Consider the following 20,603-nt stretch of genomic DNA (forward strand, 5'->3'; position numbering starts at 1 on the left):
AGAGACGCATTTTTTTGACGGCATGCTTATGGGGCGGGCAGCTAGCGGATCGTTAGGAAAGATTAGATAAATGTGATAAAAATATTTTTGGGCCTGAAATCACTGATACCACCTTTAATATTCACCTGCCAGTTTACTCACTTTAGGCAATATTATCTGCCTGCAGAGCCGGAGGCTGCAATGTGATCTCTGACTCTGGCCTTACTGCATACTATGAGATATAACATTTAATAATCACACTAGTATATTCCTTTCATTCACACACAAAAAAGTGAGTATAATAAAGATTCTCAAAATCACTGTGGAGCTTTGTCACGTTCATCCACTCCGGTAGGTGGCAGCAGAATCACATAAACCATATAGCGCTACTGTTCTACTGCAGATTACAGAAGAAAATTGTAAACATCCTGATCCTTCGAGAATAAAAAAAATTAGGAGATGCTGCCTTGTTTTATTAAATGTTTGTTTATTTAATGTTTATTTGCGGGTAACAGACATTTTTCAAATTATAGCAGTGAATGTATTGCACTAGGATATTTCGCAGAGGACTCACATTTAGTACCGAATGCACAGATATTCTGAAGCAACCATGCATGATCGCTGACATGTGAGACTAGCATCAGTTCATTAAACGTTGTTGCATCTATTTCTGGCTATTTGACTATGGCCACTCTGACAAGGCAGGACCTTAATTTTGGCCAAGGTAAATTGCAGTTCATTTGTAAATATACTGCACGGTACAGCTTTCAAATAACGCCATTGTGAGTAACTTATTCTGATTATATTGATCATTTGCAGTTGTTGCTGACATTCTGTGTGAGTTTTTGGAAGTGGCCATTCACCTCATCCTCTATGTCAGAGAAGTTTATCCGTCTGGCATCTTTCAGAAAAGGAAGAAATATAACGTTCCTGTGCAGGTAATGTTTTTAAGATTGATGATAGCTCTGTAATGCACTCTTAAATCAATGTTTTTGGAAATCTTATAACATTAGTCAGCACAAGTGAGCCCAAAGGTAGTGCTGAATGAAAGAAATGATTTGACCATTTATATTTAATTTGACAGATGTCATGCCATCCTGAGTTAAATCAGTACATTCAAGACACGCTCCATTGTGTCAAGCCTCTGATAGAGAAGGTGAGTTTTTATTTCATTTTTGTTTAATGTTCACCTATGAAAGAAAAACAGGTTGAGCAATATAATATATAACCGTTCCGTTTTTACAAAGCATAAGTGAGTGGATAAGACATGTTTGATGTTGTTTGTGCAGAATGAGGCTGAGAAGGTTGTAGTGGTGATCATGGATAAAGAGCATCATCCAGTGGAGAGATTTGTGTTTGAGATCTCACAGCCTCCACTGCTGTCCATCAGGTGAGTGACAGTGGGTTCAGTGTTTTTGAAGCAAACATTGTGCATGTCTTTCATACGTGTGTGATTTTTCCGTGTCAGCTCAGAGACTCTGCTGTCCCATGTGGAGCAGCTGCTGAGAGCTGTGATTCTAAAAATCAGTGTGTGTGACGCCGTTCTAGACACCAATCCTCCAGGTAGATGCTCAGCTTTCACCACGAACCAAGCTACCGGGATAATGACCTTACACTTATTGAATAAAGTCATTTACATTACGGTGCTTTTTTTTCTCTTTTCGCAGGATGTACATTCACAGTGCTGGTACACACCAGGGAAGCTGCCACAAGAAACATGGAAAAAGTTCAGGTCATCAAGGTGTGTTAAAACCCCTTTTTTCTTTTCTTTTCTTTTCTTTTCTTTTCTTTTCTTTTCTTTTCTTTTGCTCACTCTGTTGACTGGATATCTAAGGCCCCGTCCACACTACTGCGTTTTCGTTTAGAAACGGAGAATTAAAACGAATACGATCTCCGTCCACACCAGCGTTTTAGCTGCGTATTAGAATTGATCTCCGTCCACGTTAAAACGACTTAAAACGTGGATCACGTGACCATTCACCAACACTGGGCATGCGCGTGCCGGTGTAAACCTAGAGACTTTCAAACATAGACTGTAAAAAAATGCTTTCAAACATCAAAATGTCATTTATTATTATGTATTTGTGTCAAAATGACATATAAACATCTTTTCCTATTCTATTTTGCCTGGAAACGCTTCCAACACACTTGCGTGTCGCATGAAAAATAGGCGTCGGTTCTATTTCTAGCATGCACGCATTTACCACGCGAGCCGCGGCAGTTTCTTACTGTGAGAAACCGTTCCAGCGGGTGAAGTTTAACTGGTACTGAATATTACCTGTGTATACTCCATGACTGATGACACCCAATCATAGAGCCGAGCGCGAGCCTCTGCGTCATCGTTTCTAAAGTCCTCCGTTTTGACCCGTCCACACTAAAACGCCCTCCGGAGATTCAAAACGAAAAACGGGTCGGCAGCGTTTCTAAACTCCGTTTTTGCCGTTTTAGTGTGGACGGGAGGTGCAAACGTAGCAAAAGGTCTTCGTTTTTAAACGAAAACGCAGTAGTGTGGACGGGGCCTAAGTGAATCTTGCCAGAAGACCAACAAAATAAACATGCAAACTTATGGAAGCTTGTTTGCACCATAGAGTAAAACATTTTATTAACTAACTAGTTCCCCTTAACTATCTTACTTCCTAAACTAGCTTCCTGTGCAGGAATAATCGACAAATACACTTCTGCAAATGTCCTTTAAATGCTTTAATCACAGCCAGGAGATCTTCCCGAGCAGTTCTCAGGGAATCTCTCCCAAGAAGAAAGGCCGGAGGATCTCAGACAAATTCCATTGAGAATCCCAAGAAGCAAACACAGATACAACAGTTTTTATAGAATCGAGACAACAAATAAGATTATAGTGACTAACATATCACCTTCAATATGATTGGTTCAATTGGTTCAAAAGCCCCAACCTTTTCCCTCTGTCGCTGGCACAAGCAAACTGTTTTTGTAATTACTTATCACAAGGTTTGAGAACTAGTCATCTGTCTAGTTTCACTTTCCTTTTTTGTTATTTATACACCCACACACTCAAAGTCACAAATTTTCCCTTGGTTTCGAACAGTACATTCTGTTCAAATGTTAGATGTTAGAAACATGGTTAGTTTAATATACAGTTTCAACGACAATACCTTGACTCTAGGGGTCCAAAAAAAAAAAGATCTAGTCAGGAATCTTGGTGTGATTTTGGAGCCAGACAGTAGTCATGTCACAGCAATAACTAGCTTAAATCAGCATACAATTATATTAAGAATTATACAATAATATACAATAATATTTCAAGAATTAGATATTTTGTATCCAGTCAAGATTTAGAGAAAGTTGTTCTTGCCTTTATCACCAGCAGGGTGGATTATTGTAATGGACTCCTCTCTGGCCTTCCCAAAAAGACCATTAGACAGCTGAAGCTCATACAGAACCCTGCTGCCAGGATTCTGAGCAGAAAATATGAACATATCACACCAGTCCTCAGGACTTTACACTGGCTTCCAGTTACATTTAGAATTTACTTTAAAGTACTATTGCTTTTTTTAATATAAATCACTCAATGGCCTAGGACCTCAATACATTGCAGATATGTTCACAACATATAAACCCAACAGATCACTAAAATCATTAGGATCAAGTCAGTTTGAAATATCAAGTGTTCACTCAAAGCAAGGCGAGTCCGCAAAGAACTAAAACTAATTCCTCACATGGCGGCAGCGTTGCAGGGTGTTAGAACAAAGAGATCTTGAGATACACTATTGAGGATGAACTTTCAGTTTTAGAAACACAAATACAGGGGCTATTGAAGAAGCAGTAATAGCTATTTGAATGGAAAACCTTGTTGGAAACTTCCCGGGTTATGGATACTTTGTGGGAGCACCGCTTTAATGTGCTGTCAACATCTACACCGAGGAATGTCATTAATGACAGGAATGTACCTCAGATAAAGACGGCTCATGTTTGTTTTACACCTGCTCCATCTTAAAATGTACCTTGGCTATACCAAAGGAGGAAATCCCAATACGGTATGGAATTTTATATCAGATTAAAGGAGAAAAATTATGAATGAAAAAAAAAAATGAATGGAACTTAATTGACACTTAAACAGTTGCTATATCAACAACCTAACAAAGAAAATACTTGCAATTTTGCGACCCGTCATGTCCACGAGAAGAGCGTTCAAACTCGGATATGCAAGTGGCTGCTGTGGTAATGAACAACAATACCATAACTGACTAATGTGGAATAACTTTTATTTGAGGAAATTTGATTATAATAGGATGGCCTGGTTTGAACTTATTGGTCCTGCGATGCCTATTGAATCGGTTGATTTGAATAAATCTGTATAATGGCTAATGTTGCTGAAGTTCAGTATACAATGATCATAATGCAAGGCAAGCACATCCCACATCCATTTCAAATGGATTGCGCAATGTTATACAGGCGCGTCCATCTGTTATATAGGCGCCGCCCCCTCCATGCATTCCATGTATCAAAAGTGCTATACAAATAAATGTTTATTATTAGCTGTTATGCCACCCATAGCTGGAACCAGCTTCCAAAAGAGATGTGCTCCAACAGTAGCCACATTCAAATCCAGAAAAATAAATGCATGCAGTAAATGACAATTTTAATTTTTTAAATATCTTATCTTGTGCATTCTTGTCTTATTGTCTTTACAGGATTTTCCATGGATTGTGGCAGATGAGCAGGAAGTTCACATGGAAGAGGCTAAACTCATTCCTCTAAAAACGATGACATCCGATATTCTCAAGGTGAGACATTCCCAAGAGTTCGATTTCATCGCTGGCACAAAATGCTCTTGGATCATTCTGAGTGAAAAAGGAACACATTAAATATTGAGACATTTTTTTCACTCACACATTGTTGTGCTGATAGTATTAAATTAAATAAACGTGTCTAAATTTTACATCTTAAAAATAAGCATCTCAGAATGACCATATTCTATTTTCTGGGTCATAGCAACCGCACTACAAAGCAGCCACAAAGCTACTCCACTGACACAGAACACCATGCTCTTGTAAAAAAAGAAAGTAACACCTGTTTGCAGAAAAAAGGTATATACTAGTAACAGTCTTGGAACATTATCAAAACGTGCTTTCTCTTTTAAACAGATGCAACTCTACGTAGAGGAAAAAACACAGAAAACTTGATGCACTGCAAGGTTTGCAGATGAAAGCTTCTGTTAGTTTCTGTTTCTACAGGAAGTGGTTTTCAGTTCATGTTTATGTATTTCTCGCAAACTTAAAGGGATAGTTCACTTTGAAATTAAATTTTGGTATGTTTTAGCTTACCTCAAGGGCATACAAGATGTAGTTGTCTTTTTTTCCGCAGTAGTTTCAATGTTGATATTTTTAGGTCAAACCGTTCTTGTCTGACAGTGACAGTCATATCATGCAGGTCTATGGTCACCCCCTCAAAGAGCATGCTTTTTGAAGGGGTTACCATAGACCTGCATTAAATGACTGACAGACAAGAACGGTTTGACCTAAAAATATCGAAATTGAAACTACTGCGGAAAAAAAGACAACTACATCTTGGATGCCCTTGAGGTAAGCTAAAACATACCAAAATTTAATTTCAAAGTGAACTATCCCTTTAAAGAAAATATATTGAGCTGGACTTAACTACTTTACTTTTTAATTAAGTAGAATTGTTTATCAGTATATCTGTATCTTTTGCCTGTTTCATTTTTATCACTTTTTGCTCAAGATTTGTCATTGTGATAAATGTCCTGTTTTGTCAAGTTTGTCATCTTTCATTTTTATATCTCTGTTGTGACTCCAGTTACACTACATGTGTCTTTGGGAGCACAAATCGAGTTTAAAAGATTACATTTTTGAAACAGCTTTTACATTAGATTAAAATTATGATCTTGGTTTTGTGAATGTTTCTTCCTGGTAATAAACTAACAGGAATGCTGTGTACACAGTATTATTATTTATCCTCAGTATTGAAGGATCCCTCTGGTTCACAAGAGAGACAGTTGCTATAACAGTGATTTATTCATTTTGTGGTGAACTATCACTTTAAGAAAACATTAACTGAAAGAAGGTTTTGTGTTTTAAATGTTAAGATTTCCTCTACCTGCAGCTCTGTGCTAATCTAAACAAGCCTTTTGGATCCAGATCAAGTAAACGGTGAATTCAGTTCACAAATACATACGTTTTAGTAAAATTTTAAAAAATAAAAGTAAAATAGAAAGTGGTCCACATTGCAATATTTTTGTACCGACAGGAATAAATCGTTTTTAAACCTATAGGGAAGTATGAGACTTGAAAACAGTTTAGAAATTGTGCGGCGCAACCTCTACATTTTGTTAAGTGAGAGGAATAAATGTATACAAATGAGATGTTTGTTTTTATTAGAATTTGCTGAATTTCTGAATTAAGAATTTCTAAAAAATAAATGTATCATACAAGCAGAGTGTTTTCATGGCAAAAGTTTAGTGATCCTTTAGTGATTGTCAAACACAATTGAATAAATTCAAGGGGCATATTTTCATTTCGCAAAGCTCTCTGTCTTTTACCATAAGCGGGTGTCTTTTGAACTTCACTAATCGAATGTGCGTGTGCCACTCAATCCAGCAACAGATAAAGGAGCAAACGATCAACTTAATCAGACTGTACTTCGCTGTTTGGTGATCATTCAACATCAAACCATGATTACAGTATAAAACTGATGCGTCAAAGGTAAATATATGCAGTTTTAAGTTATGTAAGCGCGATGGCCATGTTATCACTTTGAGGAAACCATTGAAGAAAACCTGAAAAAATATTTACAGATGACTACTATACCAAATACAATGCTGAAAATAATACTCTATGAACCATTTATGTTAAATATTGTATGAAAAATATAGAATTATGAAATGGAAATGTGTAGAAATCCTGAATATTATTTTGTGATTCTTTCCTACTATCACTTGTCCTAGCATCATTATGTGGTTGGTTCAATTCACTTCTACAGCTGTTGTTCACGTTCATTAACACTAGCGTCTCAATGCTGTCATTGTTCCCACACTTCTTATTAGTTAATTTTCCAAACCTGAAAACACATTCTGATTGCGCCTGATTGGATGGTTGGATGTTTTTAAAACTGATGGGGACGTGTAACTAGTCATTTAGAATCTAAAAAGGCTAAATATACAGCCATATTTGTTTTAAGTTTAGGTGATACTGTTCTATTCATTTTGTTGAACCTGGTGAACGCTGTTCTTTTTAAATAAATTTTACCTCAGCATGCACAACTATTTTGCAGAAGAGCACACTTTTTATGTATAAAAATGACATTAGGTCATAAAACAAAATACAGTGACATGCTGAATCCCAGACAATTATTATTTTGACTCGACATTGCTAATTTAATCCACTGAATTTAAATGAATTCAAATGATTGGTCTGTATATTTGCCCAGACCATTGTTTAATATTTTCCCTTAGATTCCCTTATCTCTCTTCCTGCAGCTCTGTGCTAATACAAACAAATATCTTCAATCCAGATAAATTAAACAGTATTTAAAGTTCACAAAAACAGAACTTCCTGTTAATTTAGTAGAACTGTGTTAAAAAAAAAGTAGAAGAGAAAGTGGTTGTTCCAGATCTGTGAGGGAAATGAAATGTGTGTTCTACATTAAGATCAGGTGAAATGAAATGTAGCAAACAGCTACACCGTTTTGCAATTAATTGTGAGATTTCTTGTATTGCGTTTCTGCAAATCTCCGTGCGAGAGTACTACATTTTAGCCGTGACACGCATACTAAGATAGCCCGTCTGTCATGTTATAGATCATTTAAATAATTAAATGGCTATTTTCAGTCATGAAAATAGATCTCCAGAGTGTGGATTATAGTTGTTGTTTTTTATGTGACACTTTTAATGTACACGCCTTTATTGTTGGGACAATAAATTTTTACATTTCAACTTGTTATCCTGATAGTATTATTTGTTATGGAAAAAAAAAAAGTTCTCTAATGGAATCTAGCTATAGCAATCTTAAAAATAATATTTTCAGGATAAGCACTTTAAATGTAGCTATAAACATTCATGATGTTTTTTGTCTGTAGATTATGCTACACAATACGAGTCACATGCATGATGACTAGCTGCAGATGTGGAACTGGAAACTTTTTTTTTTTTTACAGTAGTTTTGTTTAAAATGTTTTCATTACTGGGAAGTATTTTGAGCTGAATTGTGTGTCTTGTTAAGTAAGTAGAATTTTTCTTTACCAATATATCTATATTTTGCTTATTTCTTTTTCATATTTCAAGATTTATCATTGTACTCAAATGTTCCTGTTTTATTTTTAACACAATTTTGTGTTCTTTAACTGCTCGTGAGTGTGGTTGAGACTGAGCAATAGAATTCTAAAGATTTTCAAAACAGCTTATACATTGTTAGATTCAAACTATGATCTTTAGTCACTAAGTTGTGAATTGTGAATTTTCCTTATACAGATTGATATTTCTATTTGATGATATTGATTTGATGGTCAAATTATAATTGATAATTACATGATAATTGTCAATCTATGTATTTAAATGTCAATCTATGTATTTTTCTTGTATACTGTACAGGCTGTGCCAATGAATAACGGTCAAATCCATTAGATAAATCAGTGTAAAAAATGGTCATGTATTTGGGTCACAGTAGGCATACAGTTTTGGTCTTAACTTTCATTTGTGAAATCTTTCACAGTAAAGTTCCATTCGAAGTGACTTCACAGGGTGCCATCTTAAGTGAGATTCCAATCCGAAGAGAGCGAACATGTTCAGTTCAAAAGGTATTGCGAACGGCATAGGGTATAAGGGAATATCTATACATTAGGGGAGAGCGGGGCACAAAGTAACGCTTTTTGACTTTCTCAGTTTGTGTAAATCTACTTATGGACGGTTCAGAGTATTTATTTTTTCCCACATTAATTTCCCACATGTCTAGTACAATTATGTGGTTTTGTTTTATTAATACAGTATATACTTTTTTCTGGATATACCCCGAAAGAATGGAAGTGAAATGTGACAACATGCCCCATTGTAACATGTGTGGGGCACATTGTAACATGACATATGACAGCTTAAAATGTTATCTGATCTAATAAAAAATATATACAAGACAAACTAAAATATTTTCTGAGCTGAGAGATATAGAAATATTTTCTGATGAGCTGTTTGTGCATTCCCTGTGGCTTGTTTACACAATTTTAAATGTCATTGTCAGAGAGAGTCATTGTCACATGTAGCCATGTGTTTACCCTCCTTGCATTGTTTCAGTGAAAAGGTTAAATAATTACAACAGAAGTAATTTAGCCTACATAATGCTGGCTCCTGTTTTAAATTTCAGGTTTAGGTGTAGAGTGAAAAATGTAGAGCTCTCTAATTGGAATTGTTACTAGTAAGAATTGAATTAAAGATCTCTGCAATTGAATTCTTACTAGTAACAATTCAATTGTAGAGCTCCGTAATTAAAAATGAATGGAAGTCAATGGGAACATATAACTATAAAAATTCATTTGTAGAGCTCTCTAATTGGAATTGCTACTAGTAAGAATTGAATTAGAGAGCTCTCTAATTGTATTTTTTACTAGTATAAGAGAGCTCTCTAATTGTAATTGCTATAGTAAGAATTGAATTGTAGAGCTCTCTAATTGTAATTACTAGTAAGAATTGAATTGTAGAGCTCTCTAATTGTAATTGCTACTAGTAAGAATTGAAGTGTAGAGCTCTCTAACTGAATTCTTACTAGTAAAAATGCAACTAAGTAATGCTGGGTACAATTTAAGCTAAAACGGCTTGCCATACGGGCGGTGCCGTTGTGTGTGTGTGTGTGTGTGTGTGTGTGTGAGAGAGAGAGAGAGAGAGAGAGTGAGTGAGAGAGTGAGTGAGTGAGACTGCTGTCTGCTGAACATTGGGTCGCAGGAAGGATCTGAAGTGCCGGTGTTTCAGCAACAAAATCCCGCCGAACTGATCCGAAACCAGCCCAATTTTTATCCACTCGCCCAAACCCATTTTTGCCCGCAAAATAGATTGCAAAACCGTCATGTACGTCAAATTTCGTTAGGACGTACAGCACGCAATGCCTACCATACCCGCGAAAACATTTCTTTTTTACGTCGTGCCGTTTTGGAGTTAAAGCCGCAAAGCTGTTTTTGAATGCGGTAAGTGAATTTTTTCATGCGGTACTTTTTTTTTTACTTGGATTTATTGTTTTATGTGCCATTGTAATGATAATACGGCAGGTGTATTAGTACTGCAACACGCCCTTAAGTGTGCAATATCAGAGTTTTTTTGTTTAAGGGCAAACGGTTTAAATGACAGGAGGCGCTGTCGGGACCGAGTCGGGTCGGGTGATAGCTGTCGGGTCATAGCTGTTCATAGAATCATAGCCTACTGTTCCTAGACTTGTGTGTTTTTTTTTTTAATGCAAATAATTTTCAATTACGCAACACATGCTATCTCTGTAATAATCATCAATTGTCCAATCTTCAATAAATTTAATTTTTCGTCTTCTGGTTGACCTCGTTTTCTTCATAATAACAAGCTATTCAGCAAACACTCAATATGACTCAATGAAGAAATTTAAGAAAATTAATTGTAAACGAATTTGTCTATCTTCGTCAAAATAGCCTATTAGAAAGATTACGAAATGAGCATAGGCTTATCGCCTATTGTTTATTGGGCGACATAACAAAAATGGTTAATATGAACCTTTAAATTAAAATAAATTACAAAATATGTTTGTAACAATTGGTAGCCTACATAAGTTACTAACGTATGTACATATTGTTACAAACACAAAATGAGTCAGCTCACAAAATAAGCTCAAATGCTCACAAAAATAAGCATTAGATGAATAGTTGCTGTTTAAACTGTTATGTTTCATCCGTCCCACCCCTGTGTTGCAATCGCCCCGCCTGATTGAAACAAAGCACAACTACCGTTCAAAGTCAAATTTTACTTAAATCATTCTATATTTGTACCGAATAACACATGATACTAAGAGAACACACATGTGAGTTGTTAATCACAACATTTAAAAAAAAAATCTATCTGTAACCTTATCTTATAAAACGACATTTATGTGAAAAGTGATTCAACTGTCCCGGCTCTCCCCTAAAATAAGAATCAACTAACTCCCTAACTAGCTTAAACTAGAGAAAACAAGATATAAAAGGAAATAGCAGAGAAACAATCATTGGAGTCAGGTGGCAGCCATTACTTCCTGTTAATGGGAAGTAGAGAGAGAGAAAAACAGGGAGAAAGAAAAAACAAACAAATACGTCATTGGACATAACAGTGTCCCAGCACTGGAGATGCACGAGTTAGTGAACTCTTAGTGCTGGGTTGTGCCAGGAAGGGCATCCGGCATAAAACCTCTGCCAAATGGCTGTGGCAACCCATAATGGGAAACAAATAAAAGAGAGAGAGTTATGTGTAACATAAAATAATTAGGCCTACTTATCATTCTGTTCTTTCACCACGCAACCACTTTTCTGTTCTTTTTTGAACTCTCAAACTCTTTTTTTGTTTGGTATAAATGTGGGAGTTTTAACTGTGAGATTTCCATATGATTCATCTGGCATTTAAATGACAGATTCATTTCTATTCCTCCCACTTAAAAAAATTCACCCAAAAATGTATCAATTACTCACCCACATGTCATTCCAAACCCATAAGACTTGTTCATCTTCGAATCACAAATGAAGATCTTTAAAAAGAAATTTGAGCGATTTCTGTCCCTCCATTGACAGCCCACACAACTAACACTTTGTCGCTTCAAAAAGTTCATAAAGAAACCCTTTAAGGCAATAATTTAGTTGACCTAGATAGTTAAACTATATATAGAATAGTTTTGTCTTTTGAGTGAATATTATAGTAAATGCTGTTGTCCAGCATCTTAAAATGTTTCATTTTTAAAAAATTAATACTTAACCTTTCATTCCTGGATATGTTATATGAGAGATGGGCATTTTGTAAATTCAATTGTCATTCCCTCTGTCTTTCTGAGTTGGCATGTTATATGTGACCCTGGACCACAAAACCAGTCACAAGGGTAAATTTTTTTAAATTGAGATTTATAAATAATATAAAAGCTGAATAAATAATATTTCCATTGATGTGTGGTTTGTTACGATAGGATAATATTTGGCCGAGATACAACTATTCTATACAACTATATACAGTATGTGCTCACAAAAATAATTTTTTAATATATTTACGGTATGAAATTTACAAAATATCTTCATGGAACATGATCTTTACTTAATATCCTAATGATTTTGGTATAAAAGAAAAATCGATAATTTTGACCCATACAATGTATTATTGGCTATTGCCACAAATATACCCGTGTGACTTAAGACTGGTTTTGTGACCCAGGGTCACATATGCTATTTCATTCATGTAAGCAATACATTTTAGTAAAATGGATTTAAAAGAGATGACAAGTGGGTATTGAGACAAAAGCACTATTGGTCATATTGGAGACATGTTTAATAATTGAACACTGGGGAGATGTTAGGGTCTGGCACAATTTCTCTCATTTTTTCTGAAAGGCATCTAACAAAAATCTCTTTTTCAGCTCCATGAGACAAAATGATCACCTCTGGACCAGTGATGATGATTTTATTAGTCCCCCGATATGAGACTCTCAGCATTACTACCACTACTCCTCATGAAAGTCATGTTTTGTGTGGCAACTTGTAATAATGCAGAATATGACATTAATGGAGAGTGTTGTCCAATGTGTGATCCAGGTAAGTCCAACTGTTCTTCATCTTATCGCCACAACAGATGAGGATGAAGTCATATACTTAAAGGGGTCATATGATTTATCAGGCTTTAAACTGTCTCAACAGTACTGATGAGCCCAACAACTCTAATATGCTCATGAACAATCTTTTACATTTTGACTGATCTGGTCATAGCCAGACACTGGTAATTTCAGTGTGCTATATAAAGCATGCAGGTGCAGTCCCATTGGCAGAAACTGCACATGTTACTATATTAAAATAGTTACTATTATGACTATGCCAGATGAATGGAAAGTACCCCATACTTTCCATTCATCTGGCATAGTCATAATATAGTAACTATTTTAATTTCTCCTCCCATGACAGGGCAGGCCAAGTTGTTGTGAATTCTATTTATATCTATTTTATATACATAGTTTTATTTCACAATGTCATCAGATATTTTTTTTTTCATTATATGACCCCTTTATGTCACATAAAATATTTTAGTTAGGTTGACCTAGATTTTAAAATCTATACGTCATTGATTCCCAACCATGTTCCTGGAAGCTCTCCGAAAGTACACATTTTGTCTCCCTAATCAAAAACACCTGATTCTAAGCTTCGTCAGGATAGATTAATTTGAAGACCTGTTTCAGATAAGGGAAACTTCCAAAATGTGTACTGCTAGGGGGCCTCCATGAACATGGCTGGGAACCTCTAGTCTAAGTTAAATATAAGAGTATAATCTATATAGGCTATCTCTATAGACCTGATTTATTTTGAAATTTTAATGTGTTTTGAGTGTTAGCCTGCATCATTGGATTATGTAGTTGTACACACAACATGACTCAAGTCTAGGGATGGGTTTCAATATAGATTTATCAATTCCATTCTGTTCAGTTCTGATTTAAGAATTCACAACTCTAGTAAGTTGACCAGCAGTGGCAACACAGTGACATCTACAGACAGAGTTGTATAAATACATTTTCATGCAGTCCAAGAAAATAGGTATAAAGTAAAAAAAAAAAAAAAATCTGTCAAGAATCAATATTGTTCAAAACAAAATCTGTATTCGTACTACAATCTGATCATTTTATTTTAATTATTACTGTTATGTGTCAGGGTGGCCGCGGGTCCTTAAAAGGTCTTAAAATGTCTTAACCCTCCTATTACCTTTGGGGTCAATTTGACCCCATTCGGTGTTTAACGTCTCTAAATACACACTTTAAAACAATTTTTTTGCTTCATATTTAAAGACTTTTCCTAATTTAATGGGGACAACTGGATAAACATAAAATTAACATGATGATAGGTTTTCAATGTTCTGTACGTACTTTTGTAGCATCGGTGTTCTTTGGGGTCAATTTGACCCCAGGCTCATTTTGCTGTATAAAACATATAAGAAATATATATTTTTTTGTTGTTCACACATTGGTGATTAGGCACAAATCCCACATTTATTTTGGATGATATTGAGGTCATTATAAGTTGAGATTTTATGATCTTCAAAAACCTTCCCTCTGCTTTAGGGCCCTAACCTGACATTACCGTATAGGCCTACTTGAGGTATTGCGAGAACCACTGATTGTTCGCATGATATTGTGGAGGGGGGAATCATAATTCTCACAAGAAATTAGATATTTCCAGTGCCAATTATATATTTCCAGGGAAGAGAAAACATAATTCTTGCAATAACTTTGATATTTTGTGCCGTGGGGGAGGGGGAAACATAATATAGCGGAGGAGCAAATGTATGAAAGCTTCCACAGAAGCCTTATAAACTATTTCTCTTTGTGAGCTCTCTCTTTATGCTCTTTCTCAATTGAAAATTACCTCTTAGCAAAGTTTTTTTTTTTTTTTGGGGGGGGGGTTCTATATGGACCTGTTCGCCAGCAAGACACCAGTCGACCCGCCCGAAATGCAGGACAACGCCATACCAGCCATCCCGTCAGTGTTGACCAGTGAGGTCAGGCATGCAATCCAGAACATCCAGAAAGACCGGGTGCCAGGGCTGGACGGAATCGAGGAAGATGGCCAAGACAGTGCTGTTGTACAAGAAGGGTGACCGCGAACAGCTGAGCAATTATTGGCCAATCAATACTTCCCATTTGAATGACAGGGTACAGCTGTGGCCAAATTTCAGTTGTTATGATGTTGATTCACATTTTTCTAGATTATTGTGCAGAGTGATCAGAGGCATTTTACATAATTTCAAAAAACTTTATCACAAAACCCCAAATTTTACTGTTTATGTCCTTGACACCAAATTACCAGCTAACATCATTTTACTAATCATATCATCAGCACATGACCGCTATAAAAGAAAGGAAGAAGTGCTTCCAATCATTATGTTCTTCTGTTAGCATGGTTTCCTCCAAAGAAAGATGGAGGATCATCTTTGCATCAAAATGGCCTCACATGTAAGGAAATAGCTGCAAAGAATTTTGCACCTGAAAGAACCATTTACCAGATCATCAAGAGCTTCAAGAATAGAGGTTCGGCTGCAGTGAAGGAGGCTTTAGGATGTCCCAGAGTGTCCAGCAAATACCAGGAACTTCTCCTCCTGAGAAATCAGCTTGGGAATCATGTCACCACCAGTGCAGAACTGCTCAATATTGGCAGCAAGTGGGTGTGAGAGCATCTGTACACACAGCGAGGCCAGGACTTTTGGACAACGACCTGGTGTCAAGAAGTGCAGCAAAGAAGACACTTCTCTCCAATAAAAACATCAAAGATTGGCTGAAATTCTGCAGGAAGTACAAGAATTGGACAGCAGAAGACTGGTGCAAAGTTAATGTATCTGATTAGAACATCTAGAAAATCGATTTGTCCAGAGAAGAAAAGGTGAACGCTACCATGAGTCCTGTGTCATGCGAACAGTGAGGCATCCTGAGACTATCAATGGGAGTATCATATTGACCCCAAACCTATCCTTGATAAAATATATTGTATTATATAATAAATAAAAAGCTATTAAAACACCAAATATATAGAATTTTTTAATTTTAGATCAATCAGTGACATTTTATAGTGATTTGCTAATTTGTCCATAGCCGTGCAGTAGGTATTCTGGATGTATAAGTGGTGGGGTCAAATTGACCCCAGTGGGTAAAAGATGTTGGTAGATTTGAGGGTAACAGGAGGGTTAAAAAAAAAAATCCTAATAAAAGGCCTTAAAAAGTATTAAAATGTCTTAAATTCAGATTCCATGGGTCTTAAATATTTTTGGTCACATTACTGCTAAAATTTCTCCAGTCTGATGGACCCAATGTCTGTCAAATAACCAGTGAAGCGTCAAGAATGAATATGATTTTATTACATAAACAGCGATTCATAATTGATTTCTGGTAACGCAGTTGAGGCTCGCGCTGCCTGTGAGAGACTTTAGTGGAGAAATCAGAACAAATGAGCGTAGCACACATAGCCTAAAGAAACTCACAGAAGAAATGTATAGGCTACTCAGATAAAAATTCTAAATGTTGAGTTTTTTATTTATAACATATGAAATAGTTAAATAACAACATGACAAGGGAGCTATTTGCCGAATATTCTCACGATTGCAAATGTTACATTGATTTTAGTTCATTAAACAAGTTGGCTATTAATATTAAATTAGCCTATTTACATTTTAGTCACAATATTGACTGTTTTTGTTCTGTTTTACCAACAAAAATAGTTCCAAACAAAGATCCGAGCAGAACTATTGCGTATCTCAAAGCAGTAGCGGTGTTTTGTTTCTGAATGATTCAGCGTTTTGAATAAATCAGTTGAGTGAAAGACTCAATAACTCACTCATTAACTGACGTACCGCCACCAATTGGCAGTTTAGTTTCTTGTTTAAAAGTATGCATTTCTTCCAACATTTCTTATTTGTATATTCAAAAATGTCTTTAAAATATGAATCTCTTAACATTGTTTATTGCAGTTGTAATTTTGCAGTGTACATTATTTAATTTAATTGGTAACAGCCCTATATTGCATCTTGAATTCATTTATCAAATGTAAGAATTTTACATGAAAGATGACGCATACATTTAATAAGGTTAAAAAATTGGCCTTTATAAAGGTAAAGAGATAAAAAAAATTATGATAATAGATATAAAAAATAATAAATATGCAGATTTAAGTATGTTAAAGCTTATAGAAAACTGATGAAAATATTCAGAATAAACTGTTTGTAAAGATCTCGGTGATGCAGTGCTTTTGTGGGATTTTTTGTATGGGATATCTGCTGATGTGAAAAGTTCTCATTACATAGGATATAATAATAAATAGCATTTATGACAGCGATGATATTTTCTTTTCTTTTTACATTAAATATTACACATATGTATGTCATTTCATTTTCATACAAGGTGGCATTAAAAAGGTCTTAAAAAGTCTGTGTTAACCCTGTGTTAACACAATTTACAGAAATACACAGACATACAAGTAATGTAGCTTATGCAAAAATATGTACAAGTTGTTATTTGCATTTAAAGACTTGTATCAATATTGAATGTGTTGCTAATTATTTTCTAGGAAAGCGAGTTTATAAGCATTGTGATGAGAGCACAAGCACTACATGTGTTTCGTGCCTTGTGATGACCTTTACTAACATTCCTAATGGATTGACCAAATGTCTGGCATGTTCAGTCTGTGATTCAAGTGAGTAAAAATTAGTGAGTCATTGTTTCAAATCATCTTTTTTCCTGATGACTTGTCATTGGCAGGTTTACTACAGCTGACTCATTTGTTTCCTTTCTTGGCAAAGGTAATGGGCTGAGAAGAAAGAAGGCATGTACATTAAAATCAAATACAGTGTGTGAACCTTTGCCTGGTTATTACTGTATAGACCTGCACTGTTCAAAGGCTATGAAACATTCAACCTGCTCACCTGGACAATACATCAACCAAACCGGTCAGTCTGTTATGATTCAAATAGCTTCTTTATTTTACATCCACAAAAACTGATTACATGACATCTGAGAACAATAACTCTGCTTGCATTTAAATCAAATGACTGTAAAAATGGTTGTTTGCATATTGCTCCAAATTCGCCTCACAACTTTTCATCGCACATGGAAAAGAGAATAAATTTACTATGAATGTGGATTTACTTGATAGATCCTTATGACAGACATATTGTTTGCTTTTGACTCTGGCAGCACCTGACAAAACCAACTGACAAAATCTATTGAATTAGGATGAAGTAGATTATTAGTTAGTTATGATTGTGATGATTCATTTTGTGTGTCAGATGCTATAGCCTACTGAATAATGATGTCAATAGCTAATGTGAGACCTGTCACTTCCTTTATTGCTCCTGGAGATGAAACTTAAATACTTTATATTTCTGAATGTTTCTATAGGAACAGAATTTAGTGATACAATCTGTAATGCCTGTTCTGTTGGTTCATATTCAAATGGTACACTCTGCAATTTACATACAAAGTAAGTATCATTGTTTTACAACATTGATTTTCCACACTTTCTTAAAATTAAATTTGTGCATTTGTTTTTTAATTTGCTTCAGTAGATTTTGTAATTAAATCAAGCTCTTTTCGCAGATCTATAGTTTAACTTGAGCTCCTCACTCTTACAGGTGTGAATCTCTTGGCAAAATAACAGTCAAGACCGGAACACAGACGTCTGATGCTGAGTGCAGTGATGGAACACCTTTACCGATTGTGTTGTCGGTGATTGTAGTGTGTGTGGTGTTATTTGTCATAGTTGTTGTTGTTGTTGTTGTTGTTGTTGTTGTTATAAAGAAAACTCTCATGCAGTTTCAAAACTGTACAATATAGAGTAACTTCTCCCCAAGATTTGAACCTGCATCCTTAACCCTAAAACTGGCAATGTGATCTGGGTGTAACATAGTTTTTGTCGTCTTTTTTGGGGCGTAAGAATGATTTTTTCATCGAATCCTTTTATCATTTATCACAGCCTGGACTGTCTTGAGTATGCTGGTCACATGATTTGTTTAAAAAAATTTGTGATTAATTAGGAAATTCAGATTTATTAATCAGGACATTCAGATTTTGAGATAAGCAAATATATATTAAACTTACTTTTCTTTTGAAAAAAATAATACTAACACTGCTAACATTAATTACGAACATTGTCTTAAGGTGCTGAAAAAGAAAATTTATAAAAATGTTGTTATTTAGCTGTATCAAAAATAGCCACTGGGTGTTTTTTGTAACAAATTTATTTATTTTTAGTCTCAATACAGTCTCAGACCTTTCCGACGATATGTGTTTTTTATTATAAAGTAGTTAAAATAAATTTTGTAATAAGAAACCTGACACCACCCACTAGGTAAGGAACTCGCTAGAAGAATTTAAAGTACCATTTTTATGGTAACGCAAGGTCCGATTTCAAAACGGGTTTCACAGGCTGAATCTTGAGTTTGTAAGCTTTCCAATGATATATAATATGTCAACATTATATGAGTTGAAGATGTAATTTTTCCATATGAATTTTTGTGTGCTGTATGTACAGTAAGGGAGGTATTGTCAAAATTTCATGTGTAGTAAATCAGTCTGGTCACTAGGAAAGCACTACAGCCTTTGGAACATGAAAAAATACTTTAGGTGAATTACAGTAATTTTTTTATAAACATATTTGATTATTGTACGTACAATAAGGGAGGTATTGTCAAAATTTCACGTGTAGTAAGTCAGTCTGGTCACTAGGAAAGCACTACAGCCTTTGGAACATGAAAAAATACTTTAGGTGAATTACAGTATTTTTTTATAAACATTTGATTATTGTACATACAGTAAGGGAGGTATTGGCAAAATTTCAGCTGTAGTAAGTCAGTCTGGTCACTAGGAAAGCACTACAGCCTTTAGAACACGAAAAAATGATTTAGGTGAATTACAGTAATTTTTTCATAAACATTTGTCAACTGTACATGCAGTAAGGGACTTTTTGTCAAAATTTCACCTGTAGTAAGTCAGTCCTTTCACTAGAAAAGTACTACAACCTTTGGGATATATAAAAAAAACACTATAGGTGATTTACAGTTTATTTCATAAACATGTAATAAACATGTAATAATATGCTCATTACATAAACATGTTTAATAATTGTACTGTAAGGGAGGTATTGTCAAAATTTCAGCTGTAGTAAGTCAGTCTGGTCACTAGGAAAGCACTACAGCCTTTGGAACACGAAAAAATACTTAGGGTGAATTACAGTTATTTTAAAAAAAAACATTTGTCAACTGTACGTACAGTAAGGGACTTTTTGTCAAAATTTCAGCTGTAGTAAGTCAGTCTGGTCCGTAGGAAAGCACTACAGCCTTTGGAACATGAAAAAATACTTAGGGTGAATTACAGTAATTTTTTTAAAAACATATTTGTCAACTGTACGTACAGTAAGGGACTTTGTCAAAATCTCACCTGTAGTAAGTCAGACTGGTCACTAGGAACATGCTACAACCTTCGGATAGTAAAAAATCCCTATTCTAAAAATATGTATGTACATTATGTACAGTGAGGCAGGTTTCCTAAATACAATCATTACAATGCACTTTTTATTGTTGCTAAAGTACAATCAATAGCATTAGAACACATAATGTGAGAGATATTTGCTGGTACATCTGTACTTTGCAAAAATGTAGTTGTCTGTTTGCACACAATGAAAAAAAAAATAGAACTTTTAGACGGTCCCTATCTTGTTTACCACAGATTGGACATTCAGTGAACATTCGCAACTTTGTATGCCATTAGAACAATATTTGCCCATTTTGATCGATTGTGGAGAGTGTTGTAGTTCACCATCTTTGTCCTAAAGATCATGTAGCTGCTTTTATTTTGCAAAAATGTGCTTTATTGCGCTTGTTATTGAGACAGTTTTTGAGCAAAAAAGTGCGAATGTGCGAATATAAAACCAACTTTATC

At 35.2% G+C, this 20,603-nt stretch overlaps 2 protein-coding genes across 5 annotated transcripts; both read left to right on the top strand.

The window, feature by feature from the left end:
- The first annotated feature begins 375 nt into the window (after window positions 1-375).
- On the top strand, window positions 376-8,766 carry mad2l2 (mitotic arrest deficient 2 like 2). Of its 3 annotated transcripts, XM_081348314.1 has the most exons (9): window positions 376-703; window positions 799-917; window positions 1,064-1,135; window positions 1,269-1,369; window positions 1,448-1,542; window positions 1,647-1,720; window positions 4,647-4,739; window positions 5,100-5,149; window positions 8,050-8,766. In XM_081348314.1, exons 1-8 carry the CDS (start codon window positions 664-666, stop codon window positions 5,136-5,138), a joined length of 633 nt encoding a protein of 210 aa, XP_081204440.1. In that variant the 5' UTR covers window positions 376-663; the 3' UTR covers window positions 5,139-5,149; window positions 8,050-8,766. The 3 variants fall into 3 exon arrangements, with proteins under 3 accessions (XP_081204440.1, XP_081204439.1, XP_081204441.1); XM_081348313.1 differs by lacking the exon at window positions 8,050-8,766 and having other exon boundaries at window positions 5,100-5,364; XM_081348315.1 differs by lacking the exons at window positions 5,100-5,149; window positions 8,050-8,766 and adding an exon at window positions 4,948-5,042.
- Window positions 5,342-20,343, top strand: LOC308680277 (tumor necrosis factor receptor superfamily member 14-like). 2 transcript variants are annotated; one of them, XM_081348312.1, is made up of 7 exons: window positions 5,342-5,537; window positions 8,682-8,766; window positions 12,561-12,735; window positions 17,236-17,361; window positions 17,468-17,614; window positions 18,066-18,147; window positions 18,299-20,343. In XM_081348312.1, the coding sequence occupies exons 3-7, from the start codon at window positions 12,621-12,623 to the stop codon at window positions 18,498-18,500; spliced, it is 672 nt and encodes a 223-aa protein (XP_081204438.1). In that variant the 5' UTR covers window positions 5,342-5,537; window positions 8,682-8,766; window positions 12,561-12,620; the 3' UTR covers window positions 18,501-20,343. The 2 variants fall into 2 exon arrangements, with proteins under 2 accessions (XP_081204438.1, XP_081204437.1); XM_081348311.1 differs by lacking the exons at window positions 5,342-5,537; window positions 8,682-8,766 and adding an exon at window positions 9,829-10,137.
- The last annotated feature ends 260 nt before the right edge of the window (window positions 20,344-20,603 follow it).

This window comes from Scardinius erythrophthalmus (genome assembly GCF_964197995.2).
Source record: "Scardinius erythrophthalmus genome assembly, chromosome: 20".
NCBI classification, from domain to species: domain Eukaryota; kingdom Metazoa; phylum Chordata; class Actinopteri; order Cypriniformes; family Leuciscidae; genus Scardinius; species Scardinius erythrophthalmus.